General features: G+C 37.4%; 1 protein-coding gene across 1 annotated transcript in view; it reads right to left on the reverse strand.

Moving 5' to 3' along the window:
* LOC149775565 (uncharacterized) overlaps nt 1-14,131 on the reverse strand; it is a 40,655-nt gene that overhangs the window by 14,984 nt on the left and 11,540 nt on the right. Inside the window, exons 4-5 of the mRNA XM_089943414.1 lie at nt 7,146-7,217; nt 2,313-2,388 (exon numbers count right to left, since the gene is read on the reverse strand). Of these exons, the coding sequence (XP_089799540.1) occupies nt 2,313-2,388; nt 7,146-7,217 (148 nt within the window). The remainder of the gene's footprint in view (nt 1-2,312; nt 2,389-7,145; nt 7,218-14,131) is intronic.

Genomic DNA, 14,131 nt, shown 5'->3' on the forward strand with positions numbered 1-14,131 from the left:
TGAACTGAGACTGCTTGTGACTGCTGAGACTGCACAGGTTTGAAGAATTTAGGAGAAAGGTCCAATAGGCCAGTCAGGGTGGATGTGCTTCTTTGCTGGTTTCAACAGGCTTGGAATCACTGCTAAAAACCAGTATTGCTGGTCCCTAAATTCCTGTGACATTGAGGAGGGGAGGAGACCCACAAAGAGAATCTCTGCCCCAGGCAGTGCAGCCTTTAGACATCTCCAAGGTGGCAAACCTGTGAAGGTGAAGAAGCTCCACAGATAGCACCACTAACATGACATGATGTCTTCACCACAGCTTCAAACAAAGTTTTTTTTAAAACCAAGGTAGGAAAATGAATGACATTAGGGTCATGGTGGGGAAAAAGACTTGTTTACTGAAAAGGAGCATTCCCACATCCCGTAGAAATTAAATGGGAACACAAGTTAATTGGGGTACTGATTCAATCACCATTGTTAGTCAGACTATTACAACCCAACTCTCCTTTCCCCGTAGGGATTAACAGTAACATAGGAAAAGGAATAATTAGTGGTACTGACCAAATCCATGTCTTTACACTAATCTACACTGACTGGTACTTGAAGCCCAGTGGATGACTGTAACTGGCTAACAAATGGTTGGTAAAGTTACAAAAATATGACAGGAACTGTTGCTTCAGATTGATCAGAATGAGACTGCTGCTCTCCCTTCTCAAGAAGGCAAACTTTGCTTATCTTTGTCACTGGGACGCTCACTTTGAAAGAGCACTGCTTTTCCCTTACCTGGAAGCATGACTCGCTCTCGAGTATTTTCCCTCCCTCACTGATAGCCAAACAGGTGTCAGGAATCCTTGGCCGATTTCCAAACCATGGAGATGACAGTACATTCCTGCTCCACATGGGGGAGTTGGTTTGCCCAACATAGGAAGAGATCCAGATCCCTCCCGGGAAGGAAGGGGGTCATCCAGCAATGACAAAAAGGAAGAGGAGCCCTTCCTCCTCTCAATGCAGGTGCAGCAACTTTCTGCATAGTTCCACACTTGATCCATCTATAGGCAGGTGGGGTACATGCTCCATGAGACCTTCCTGTGTCCACACTTACCCATACCATGTGACATACTGATCAATTAAAGTGGGGAAAAAAAAGAAAACCAAAACTACATGGACCCAAAACAGGGTAGACAATACTTACCCTGATATGGAACTATGAAGAGGGCAACAATTTACTAAAGCACTGCTTGATAAGCAAGGTACAAAAACCCTTAACAAAAGGAATACAGAAAATGTTCAAATAAAGCAAGGATAGAAGAATTGATACATAAAGGCCTAAAAAATCCTAACAAAGGTTAATTTTGATGAGTTATATGGCAGACTATGTACTATGTGCATAGTCAAAGGCAAAGGAGCAAGATATACTGTATATTCATCATGACAAAGGAGTCAGATGGTGATCATGTTTTCGTTCTGGTCTTCCAGTACCAACTGGAGAAGGGAATAATTAGCCTGGACTTGGTACTAAGACCCCCAGAAAAGGACTACAAACATGAAATGTATTACCGCTATTAAATGGCATTTTTCATCTACATTATTAAAAATCAGTCAACTGTCATGTTAAAATTTCATATTATTCCATGTTGCTACATAGGAATAATGAGCATATGTTTACAAATAGCAGACATGTTGTTATATAAAAGAGATAAGTGTATAATGAACTGTACAGCTGTTTTAATCCTGTGATTAAAGAAAAGATTTACTTCATTTTTACTTTAATTTTATCAGCTATGTAAGTAATAGCCATGGAGTTGGAGCTTCCTATTTGGGTTTTTTATTAAAGGCATCAAAATGCATAACTGTGCTGTTGTTTTGCTTGTTGTGGGTTTAATTAATTTTTAATAATTTTTGTATGCTATACATGGCAGACAGTTTATCTGTTGGGGGAAGAACATTAGAAAATCATGACCCATGGGAAGCTATTGGCAAGCTTTCTCACATGCCCACATGTCCACATGACTGCAGTAAAGAGTCTGATGGCATTATGCACAGTAAAGGGTAAATTGAAATTTATTCAGAAAACATCTGAAAAATGTCAAAGGAATAGTGCCATTTCACAGAAAATGAAAAAACTTGCAATAACAAATTCTGGTAGAAAATTCTGCATTTCTTTGCCATTGAGCATATAATGCAATATGTCAAATGATTGCTGAGAAAATTGTTTTCCAACTAAATGATGTGGACAGATGTAAAACAGACAAATGAACAAGGTAATAACTGTAACAGAGTAAAACCAGAAATCAAGCTGATAGACAAAGATTAGCTTTAAATTTGTTTACCTTTAATGCAGACAGCTTGCTGTAGTCTGGGAACTTTTTCAGTGGAGCATGGAGACAACTGATCTTCTTTATTAGCCTGAAATAAACAAAGTCCATATTGCACTGGAACATACAATATAATACATTCATTAAGCAATAACATCACATCTTAAACTACCCGGTTGTTTTTAAACAAAACCCTGACATTTGTTTAAATCATATATTTTAAATGATTTGAAAGACAAATTAAAAGACTGTATATGAGGAAATACTGCTAGATATGTAAGGAAAAACAGTGAAGAAAGACCCTAAGTGATGGATGGAATGAGTAAATGTTGTTAATATTGTCTCTATGGATTTTATACGTACAATCGTGATGGAATGAGTAAATGTTGTAAATAGTCTGAAGATTATAATGGTTAGAAAATACAAATTTATAAATAAATTCTGGAGCAAAATGTTTGTTCATAACACTTGCATCATCATGAGGAGTGCATCCCATACCTTGCAGATCCAACCCTCTATAGCTAAAAAAGATGTTCACAACATTTGTGGGCTCATTTTGGCAACAAAAGTGCTAAAAAGCTGTAGGCTTGCTGAGGCAGAAGTCAGAAGATGGTCAATAAAGCTAACTCATTGTTATAAAGTTGCTAAAGAACCTGAGAAGATATCCTGTACTGAGCAAAATCCATGCAATTTTATGTTGTGAACAATATCTACCATCCGTTTTTGTAAGGAGAGTATTTATTGTTGCAGAATGTCAGCTTTATGTGGGTTAGTGCATCTGCAGAGAATGGAAGGGGGGAGGGGGCACTGAACATGATCTAGATGCCCTTCAATACACTTTGCAAGATTGACTGTTTTCTGACCACTTATATGTGGCCACAGAATCAATCTGATTAAAATCAAATCTCTACATTCTGACAGCAACTGCTTAGGGGTCATGTTCTGGTGACCTACGTTAGTAACATAATCAATAATTATATCGGCCAATCAGATGAAGTCTTATAGCTTATATCTTCAGTGTGTGTGTATGCGTGCGTGTGTGTAAAGTCAAAGTGAAATCGCTTGGAAGCAGATTTATTTGGATGTATCCCATGCAGGAGTCCTCTGTATGCATGCAAATAGCTGGGTGGCGAATTCAATGACTCACCAGTCCTCCTTCAACCAGCTAGTGAGTGGGAGGATGTGTTGATTAAATGATCATTTTAGCTGTGCTGATATTTACAATGACAGAATTCAGTTGCTAAAAGACTATAGCTGAGCATGCTGTATTTATAAGAGTATATCAAAAGAATACGATACAATAGCTGGGCGGAAGTTTAAAGAATCTGACTAGCAGCTTGGGTAGGAAATTGCATTGCATCATTGTAACTGGGGGAAGCCCATGATGGCAAAGACCGCTGGATCTTCTTCTAAACTGGCCATCTTTCTGCCTTTAGTGATAAGGTCATAAGGAGGTTGGCAACTGAGGTAGGTGTCAGTGGCATCCACATCCACATGTGTGCATGTTCTCTCTCATTAGCCTTTGTAATCTGCTTAACTGTGATAACTGCCCATCTCTCTTCAGACCAGTGACAGCAAACATCACAAGTATGGTCCAGACTGCACCACATTAGTACAGCTGGAGTGACTGTCTTCAGCTTTCATTCTGAATCTGATTTCTAGTGCTTGCTCTCTCTCTCACTTAATTCTGCCTACTGTTGTTAATACCTATAATCACAGAAAATGCAAGGGTATTTACAGCTGAATCCATCAAGCACTGAAAGCACTTGTTTGACCCCAAGGCACACATACATATGGACTGTTTAGAGCAAGGCCAAAAACTCTTTTTTCCTGGCACACAAGTGTAGTTGCATCACAGTAAGCAGAACATGTAGCAAGGTACATACTGGCTAATACCCTTATGGAATCAAGCAAAACAATACCTGGGCTGAGAAAGTGTTAGTGACTAAAGCTGGGTAGAAGAGAGATTGGTGAAAAATCAAACAGTGTGTGTTTGTGTGGTGGTGGTGGTGGGGGGGGGAATTTCAGCCATGCTGGAAGTGTGGAGCTGGAGTTAAGAGTAGAACATAAGATTTGCAATCAGTGTGACAGCTTTATGTCTACAAAACTAGCATAGACAGAGGTAAATGCCAGTAGGTTTACAGCCTTGTTGAAAGACAAGATGGAGATAGAGGTAACCATTTGGAAATTAAAATCAACAATAGAACCACAATACTAAATTAGTCATAAAAAACATTATTTAGAGATTTTATCACCATGCATGAGGCTGTGCATGGTCTTACTCAGGTACTACAGGTCAGGTTCACCCCACCCACCCCCTAATAAAAACCAAGGCTGAAAGACCAGTGTCAGTGCCAAGGTTCGAGATGCAAGAACCAGAGCATTGAAAGGCCAGTACCAAGGCATGTCATGCAATGCTGGTGATTCTAAAGACTGCATCAAACAGTACAATGACAGGCACACAACAGCCAGTATCAAACAGTACATTGACAAGCACACAACAGCCAGGATCAAACAGTACACTGACAAGCACACAACAGCCAGGATCAAACAGTACAATGACAAGCACACAACAGCCAGGATCAAACAGTACAATGACAAGCACACAACAACCAGGATTTTAAACAGTACAATGACAAGCACACAACAGCCAGAATCAAACAGTACATTGACAAGCACACAACAGCCAGGATCAAACAGTACAATGACAAGCACACAACAGCCAGGATCAAACAGAACAATGACAAGCACACAACAACCAGGATTTTAAACAGTACAATGACAAGCACACAACAGCCAGAATCAAACAGTACAATGACAAGCACACAACAGCCAGGATTTTAAACAGCAGCTATACAATGATAGGTGTGCAAGTGATGAACAACCTGATAAAACGTTTATGCAATTCTGTTGACCTACAAGATGCAACTGAACATTGTCACCTGCAGCATAGCTGCTGGTATACCCACCTGTCCAGTAGATAGCGAAATCAGTGTCAAACCTTTTGGCTCTGCGGGAACAGACAATTGGATTTCCAGTGGCTGATACCGATGGCTTGCATGGTAACCATGGTAGTATTACTTTAACCATTACAGTGACCATCGTTAGTTTCTGGCATAGTTTTGTTCTTTCGTATTCTTTATTTTGGGTCATTAGAGAGGTTAATTCACAAAAATAAATACCTAACAATATGCAAATAGGCGAATCCACAAATTTAAGTATCCACAAAAATGTTTTTTGGTTTCTCTTAACAAAACCACAAAAACTGAGACCCACGCAAATAAGCAATAGTCGTACCAATGATGTCACACACCATATATGTGGAAACATTTAATGAAAGCTCCCAGATGGGAAGTTCTATCAGCAATATTGTTCAATGAATCCCACAAATGAACTTCACCTTTAGGATAATTCCAGAGAAAATCAAAGAAATTATTCAAATACATAGAATAAGTATTATGTATTTGATAAGACTTACAAAACAGGTCGTGTTTTAAGATGTAAGGTCTTTAAGGCGGACAATTAACGTGGAATCATAGATTATACATTAAAATTAGACCACTAAAGTACAAAATATTCATCTATGACAAAGAACATGGTTCCCACACTTTTCTAAATATAAATTACCATTATGTAAAATCAACTTCTCTTCTTGTAATTCAACAAACCAGTACCCAAACCTGTACTTATACATGGGCTCTTATTGTCTCTTAATATATAATAAAAGGGATGACAATTTCATTTCCCATTTCTCCTGCATTCCATTTAAGATCTGAAACCAATGTTTCAAGCTAAATGTCACTGTGTAATAGTTTCGCACCAAAGTTCAGCTCAGAGATTCAAAATTTTTCTAATCCAGGTTTCCACTGAATATTCCAACCCTATTTTTCAGATTTGGACCTTTTGGATGGAGTGTGGGTTCAGAGCAATTACATATAAAAAATTTGGAATCTGCCGCCACCATAAGGCCTAGCAAATTTCATATCGATTTCATGCAGGTATAACTCAATTTAACAACATTTAAGTTTGCTAGCCCATCCGCTAAGCGGCTATGCTTTAATGCCACCATGTTGGCCTCTTGTGATGCTAGACTGGTTTTCATACCTTCCATAAAAAAAAATACGGATATCGAGCTGTCTGTGAAACAAAAACTCTACTAGATGACTATAATCCTTTGAGCGTTTGGATTGTCTCAACAAATATATTTATGACAAGCACCCAAATGATCCATTCTGCAACTTTCTAATATTCTGGTTAGAACTTGATATATTTAACTCCCAATCAGTTCAGTTATGAGTCAATTACATAACTGTTTCGGGCATCATGTTGTGGAGGAAAATTCCAGGTTTTTTCCAGACTTTCATCAATATTTGCAAAATTCAAGGACTTTTTCTGGCCGGGAAAATTTTTTTTTATCATGTCTCCCGACTTTTTTCCTGATAGCGTGGGAACCCTGAAAGAAAAAGTGTAAAATGTGGACTGAAAATAGGTGAAGCACATTTTGCAATGATAAGAAATCTCATAGGTGCTGACAACACACCATAACTGACTGAGAGGAATAGTTATCTATCCGTCCATCCAAGGGCTGACCACTCATGTCTGATTTCCACCTCAGCAAGCAGACCTTTCAGCACTTTTATTGTAAAAACAACCAAAAATATGCAATGAACATCTTTTTCTAAGCCTGCGAGGTAAATGGTATATTGCTCCTTGCATTTAATCAGGTATCTGAGGAAGAAATACAAAACTGTTTTATCAGATGCAGGGGAGTGAACACACTATATAGACTTGAATATAAGTAAATTTTGGTTTACATGATCATTTAAAATACAAAAAGCTAAATCTCACCTGCTCCTTGTTTCAGCTAGCTGTTGATGTATATCTTCATACTTCTGTGATGATACTCTCTCCTCTAAATACCTGAAAACATTTAAGTTTTCTTCAATTTTGATTGTCCTCTACTCTTGATCCCCTTGCCATAGGCTGAATCCTGATTATACCCCTAACCCATGTTTCCTCCTACCATGGCATCAATCCTGATTATGCCCAAAACCAATGTTCTCTCCTGCCAGGGCCTCAGTTCTGTTATGTCCTAACCAATGTTCCCTTGTACCATGGTGTCATCCTGATTATGCCCCTAGCCTATGTTCCCTCCTACCATGGCATCAATCCTGATTATGCCCCTAACCTGTTTCATCATGCCATGACCTCAATCTTGTTATGCCCCTAATCTATGTTTCCTCGTGCCATGACCTCAATCCTGATTATGCCCCTAACCTGTTTCCTCATGCCATGACCTCAATCTTGTTATGCCCCTAATCTATGTTTCCTCGTGCCATGACCTCAATCCTGTTATGCCCCAAACCTATGTTTCCTCATGCCATGACCTCAATCCTGTTATCCCTAAGTGGTCTTCCATTGTTTGATTACGAGTATGCCCTATGTTCCTCTTGCAAGGCCTCAATCCTGATTATGTCTTAAAATATGTTCCCTCATTCCATGGCCTCAGTCCTGATTATGCCCCTAATATATGTTCCCTCATGCCATGGCCTCAACCCTGATTATGCCCCTAATATATGTTCCCTCATGCCATGGCCTCAACCCTGATTATGCCCCTAATATATGTTCCCTCACGCCATGGTCTCAACCCTAATTATGCCCCTAATATATGTTCCCTCATGCCATGGCCTCAATCCTTATTTTAACTTTTGTTTTCCTTTCTCGTCATCAAAAACCATGTGCCAATAATTAAAGTTATCCAATAAAAATAAAAAAAAAATAATAATATATATATAATACCTGTAGACCAACATGTTGATGAAAAAGGGTTAGAATGCAAATATAAAAGACGAGCAAAAACAGTTCAAATTTCCAGTCAACTTGCCCTGGGCTTTTATACAATTTGTAAATCCTTGCATTTTAGAGCCAGAAACTTCATCAGGTTTCCTTGCCTAGATAAGATAGCAGACTCATCTCATGAACAATATCAACAATAATGAAAGCTAGACTGCATGTAATGGTTTCTTTATTCTCTTAACTTAAGAAGTTGTATATAAATTTGCTTCCCTTGCAAATATGTAGGGTACATCATTGTTGTAACCTGCTTATCACAAAATGATAAACTGAATAAATGAATCTGCAAACTGGCAGAATGGTAAAGTGACATTTTGGCCCTAATATACTTCGGCCCTAGACATTTAAGCCATTGACACTTTAGCCCTAAGTAGATAGATGTTTCAACCCCAAATATGCAAGACATTTTGGCCCTCGACACCTTGGCCTTAAGACATTTCAGCCATAGACACTTCAGCCCTAAGTAGATAGATGTTTCAACCCCAAATATGCAAGACATTTTGGCCCTCGACACCTTGGCCTTAAGACATTTCAGCCATTGACACTTCAGCCCTAAGTAGATAGATGTTTCAACCCCAAATATGCAAGACATTTTGGCCCTCGACACCTTGGCCTTAAGACATTTCAGCCACAGACACTTCAGCCCTATGTAGATAGATGTTTCAACCCCAAATAAGCAAGACATTTCAGCCCTCGACACCTTGGCCTTTAATAATTTCAGCCATAGACACTTCAGCCCTATGTACCGTATTTACCGTATATTTTGGGACAGCATATTTGTTGGGACACCATAAATTAATTTTAAAAGTATATTTTTTTGTGCACTGTATGTTCTGGGACACATCGCTTTTTTCGAGTCCTAAGTTGTGGGACACCTTTTAAATCATTTGAAAATTACATGTCGGAAATTGCACTCCAACTGAAATATTATTTAAAAAAATATAAAACTGTACTTGAGATAAAACTCTTTAATCCACTGCAGCAGCATCTCATCAACACAATCGTTCTCCTGCACATGTACGATCTATTCTCTTGGTACACAAATATATTTTTAGCTTTCACATACTGTGAAAAATTGTTAGAGGCACACCACCTGAAGCGGAAACTGGAAGGACAAAAGTCAGATTTTTTCAAATCTTCACTAGTCCTGCTAATTCTCACACTTTTGACGCCCATTTTATCATCAGTCCATCCAGGAATGCGATCAAAGTACACTAGAGTTTCATCCATGTTAATGATCATATTGTCAGCGAAATGATCTGTTTCTCCTCTTACCTTCACGAATTCATCACATGATTTAATTTTCTCCCAATCTTCTGGATGATGCTGGGTCATCGATGTTCGTGCACGAAGCACTATATTGTGTAATTAAAACTGTTCCATTGTTTCACTTTATTTTCAAAATCTTTGTGAATACTAGTGAAAAGGAAACAAAGTTAGCTTCCATATCTCGGCTGTCTTTATATATTCAAAGCTAAAAAATAAAAAATTGGCACACTTAATAGAATCCATAGTCGGCTTCCGAGGTCAGCTTGCTTTGCAATAAAATAACCTTTGTATTGATATCCTTTAAACAAATTCGGCTTCCAAGTCCAAAGTCGGCTTCCAACATCGGCTTGCTTTGTAATAAAAATAACCTTTGTCTTTTGATGTCCTGTCGGTAAGTTCAAAGAAGAAGTTTACTGCTGGCTGCCAGTTGTGTTTATTTACCACCAGGGCTTCTATGTGCTTGGCATTTGTAGTAATAATTATTGCAAAGGTGCACTGATGTCTGCGGATAAATAGTAAGAATACTTTTGTAACCAGTGCCGGCAAAAAGATTGTCAATTGCACTCAAGTGAATGTGTTTTCAAATAATGATTTTTATTTGCGAGATACTGTCATACAGTAGACCTATATATAAATTAATCTTGGCTATTTTGCACCTAACACCATGCCATGGGTGAATGGCAGTTGTCTTCAATATATCGGTTAATTATTTCCTTCTCGTTTGCGAAATCAATTGCTTCTCTTCTGGCCTTCATGAATTCATTACATGATTTTACTTTCTCCAAATATTCTGGGTGATGCTGGGTCATCGACATCTGTGCACAAAGCACCATATTGTGTCCCTTTAAATTTTGTTCCATTATTTCAATTTATTTTCAAAATTCCCGTGAATACAGTTGAAAAGGAACCCAAGTTTTCTTCCATATCTCGGCCGTCTTTGTATGTTCAGAAGAAAAAAAAAATCGGCTCACTTCACAGAATCCAGTCAGCTTCCGATGTTGGCTTGCTTTGCAATAAAATAACCTTTGTATTGATATCCTTTACCAAAAACAAGTAACCAAAGTTGGCTTCTGAGATCTGTTTGCTTTGTAATAAAAATAACCTTCTGTCTTCGATGTCCTGTCGGTAGGTTCAAAGAAGGAGTTAACTGCTTGCTATCAGTCGTGTTTATTCATCACCAGGGCTTCTATGTGCTTGGCATCTGTGGTTACAATTAATACAAAGGATCATTGACGTCTGCGGGTAAATAGTAAGGATAATTTTGTAACCCGAGCTGGTGAAAAGATTGTCACTTGCACTCAAGTGATGTGTTTTCAAATGATGATTTTTATTGGCGATATACTATCATACAGTAGACCTGGATATGATTCAATCTTGATTATTTTGCACCCAACACCGTGTCGTGCATGAATGGCATCTTCAAGATATCGGTTGACTATTTCCATCTTGTTTGCGATTTTGTTGGCTCCAGCTTTCAGTCAGATAAGATGTTCAAACCTTTGAACACAACCACACACAATTGTTTCTCAATGTTCATGTCAACAAACAATATGATATGTGGCATAAGACATAATTGATATCCCGCTACAGTATGGAATCCTATGCTTACGGATTTCATGGAAATATTTTATTCTTTAATGCTCATGTTGAAAATAGGAATAAATGATAACAACACAAGGTTAGTTTCTTTCTTTTTATTATCAATTAAGCGTTTTATTTATTTATTTTATTGCAACGTGCAATGGGGGGGGGGGCAAGCACAAATGCAATATAAATTTATTTAGTTTCTTAAGTCTTGGGACATACGACCAAAGTGAAAAAAATGTTTCACCTTAAGTTCTGGGACAGGAAAAAAATAATTATTTTATCGTGTCCTAACATATGCGGTAAATACGGTAGATAGATGTTTCAACTCCAAATAAGCAAGACGTTTTAGCCCTCGACACCTTGGCCTTAAGACATTTCAGCCATATGTAGATAGACATTTATGGGGAAACAATGGTCATTCAAGGAAATAAATAATATGTAAAAAATTGCCACATAGGAGAAAACAAGAAAGAGAAAATATACATGGCGTGGGAATCAAACGTGGGACTTGGATTCAAGAGCCTTCTCATCATCTGACTTTGGATGCTATTAAAAAAAGTCATTTATTTCTAAGAATGTTTCAGTGATAGTCAAAATTAGAATATTGTAATAATTGTGTTAAGTGGGATAGTGTACAGATGATCTAATATATTTCTGTGTTTATCATACAAGTCAAACAGCCATGTTGTTTACTTCAGGGTAGCATCACTGCATCAATGTAAAGGCAGGCAGGGCCCGTCTTCAGTTTTATGCACTGATTTCTTTCCTCCTGCACTAGGTCAAGCTGCATAACATCACCTTGCAACTTGTGTAAGAAAAGACCGTCATTCAACATAAGCATCACATATACACACATATGAATGAAGATTGAGAAGGCATATAATAAATACAACAGTGTAGAGTTGAAAACATCAGATTTCCTGATGGAAATAGAACAGATTTACATTGGAAGCATCATCGCATGAACGGTGCAGTTGATATATAACTGACAAACATCATATTTGTGAAGTGTGTGATGAAGTGATTTACATGCTTTTGTTTATAAATTGTTTGCTATTTACATGTACAATAAATGATGAATTTAGATATTCCTAACCTGTATATATTTTTTGATTTAAATATGTATTGGAAAAGCTTTGCTAAATCACCAACACTTGGTTTTCACCCAGTGAGATATGTCTGATAGGTTGTTTCCCATTTGTTCATAAAAGTTTCCCCAAAATATAACAGTTTTAATAATATTAATTTAACCAGATGTAATAATTGCTTTTTAAATTCTAACATAAAATATTCAAAATATTCAACATTTGTAAATACAAAAATCAGTGTTAAAATAAATTATAATACTGAAATACAGGGCCGAAATGTCTTAGGACCAAAAACGTTCAAGAGCTTTGTTGTTGTTGTTGTGGGGTTTCACGCCATTTTTCAGCAAACGATAGGCTATACATGGCGGCCAGTATTAATGGTGGAGGAAGAACCCGGGAAAACACCGGAAAGAACCACTGACCCACGAGAAGCTACTGGCAAGCTTTCTCACATACCCACATTGGCTGAATCCTAGACTCGAACCACTGCAGACGGAGGTGAGATGGCAGTGATCCGTAACGAAGAGCGCTTTAGACCACTCGGCCACTCGGGGCCCCTAGTTCAAGAGCTGAAGTCTTCAGTAAACCAGCCAAATCAGCACTTGCTGGGTATGAATTACTTTCATTTATCTGCCATTGTTTATGTCAACATGGCTATCCAAAATTTATGAGAAAAAAAGGTTTGAGGCTTGCTAGAAATTCAGTGATGAAACTGGTTCTATCCATTGTATTACAAGTACTGCTAACATTTCTCAAAATCACAATAGTGCCAAGGTGAAAACATATCAAACCCTTTAAAAATTATAGTTTGTACTGTGCTGCTTTTCTAGCAAGCATCTGAAGACACTGTGATAAGCTCCATTTGTCCATCTGATCATAAACCACTGTGGAAAGTCACCAGACCTTGTCCATGAGTTGCCCACGTGGTGACATCTGTAAGAAGACTATGATATCAACATTACCCACATGGTGACCATCTGTAAGTGGGCTGTTTGCAAAGCAGGTATGATTTTTGGACCACTATTCTAGGTTGCTAGAAGGGGGGGGGGGGAACATGTCAACTATACTGGTATTTTAAGTACTTTTTTCTTCAAACTTTGTACATGCATTCTTAGGTAGAGGACATGTAATAAATACTGTATTTTCTGTATGTTTTCAGGCAGCAAAAAGCAATTATTTTGTTCTGTCCGAAAACATACAAAATATTTCATTCACTGTGTAAAAACAAATGAAAACCCAACTAACCAGAAATAAAATACCTACAATATTATTCTATCCCTTAAGTCAAAGAAGTAATCACATTTTAAGTGCACAATAATGAATACAATTAACATTGCTTGCTTTGTTTAATTAAGTCTTTTTCATTCAACATAAAAATGCAAGAAATGCAAGCATACTGAAGAACACAAATTTACATGTGAAGAAAAAAAATCCTCCATTTTTAAATCATTCGCCATAATCTATTGCCCAGGAAAATCAGCATAAATGTAACTCAGATTGGTGGCTGAGTATGCCATAAAAAAAAATAACGACGAATAGTAAAGTAAATTACATTACAAAATTTGTATACTCAAAACAATGAATAAAACACAGGAAACAAGGATCTGTTTTGTGCAAAGTTATTTTTTGAAAAATATATTGAAACTAATTAACTCATATGTGACCCATACATGACTATGCATAATTTAGTGTCATCCCTTTAACACTTATCTTTTTTTAGAGAGAGTGACACAGTCTTCAATTTTTTTTAAAAATTTAGATTTTGTATCTACAGATTTTCAACAACTTTGAATTATAGATGTAATTTAATGAGGCAACTTATGTTAACAAGCCATTCCTCTACTTTCCAAAAATGGTATTAGTATGTCTCTTTTGTTTTATCACTAGTGCTACAGTTGTGTCTGAAAACACCAATACATATTTATCCCTGACATGCAATGGTTTGTGCCTTAACATAAATTTTGTAACACTTATGTGATAATGTTGTGAAAATACTAAAATTGCTATAAAGTGTTCAACAATATCAGCTTAGTTTTT

Source organism: Sinohyriopsis cumingii, chromosome 19 (genome assembly GCF_028554795.1).
Source record: "Sinohyriopsis cumingii isolate HCF-2022 chromosome 19, ASM2855479v2, whole genome shotgun sequence".
NCBI lineage: Eukaryota > Metazoa > Mollusca > Bivalvia > Unionida > Unionidae > Sinohyriopsis > Sinohyriopsis cumingii.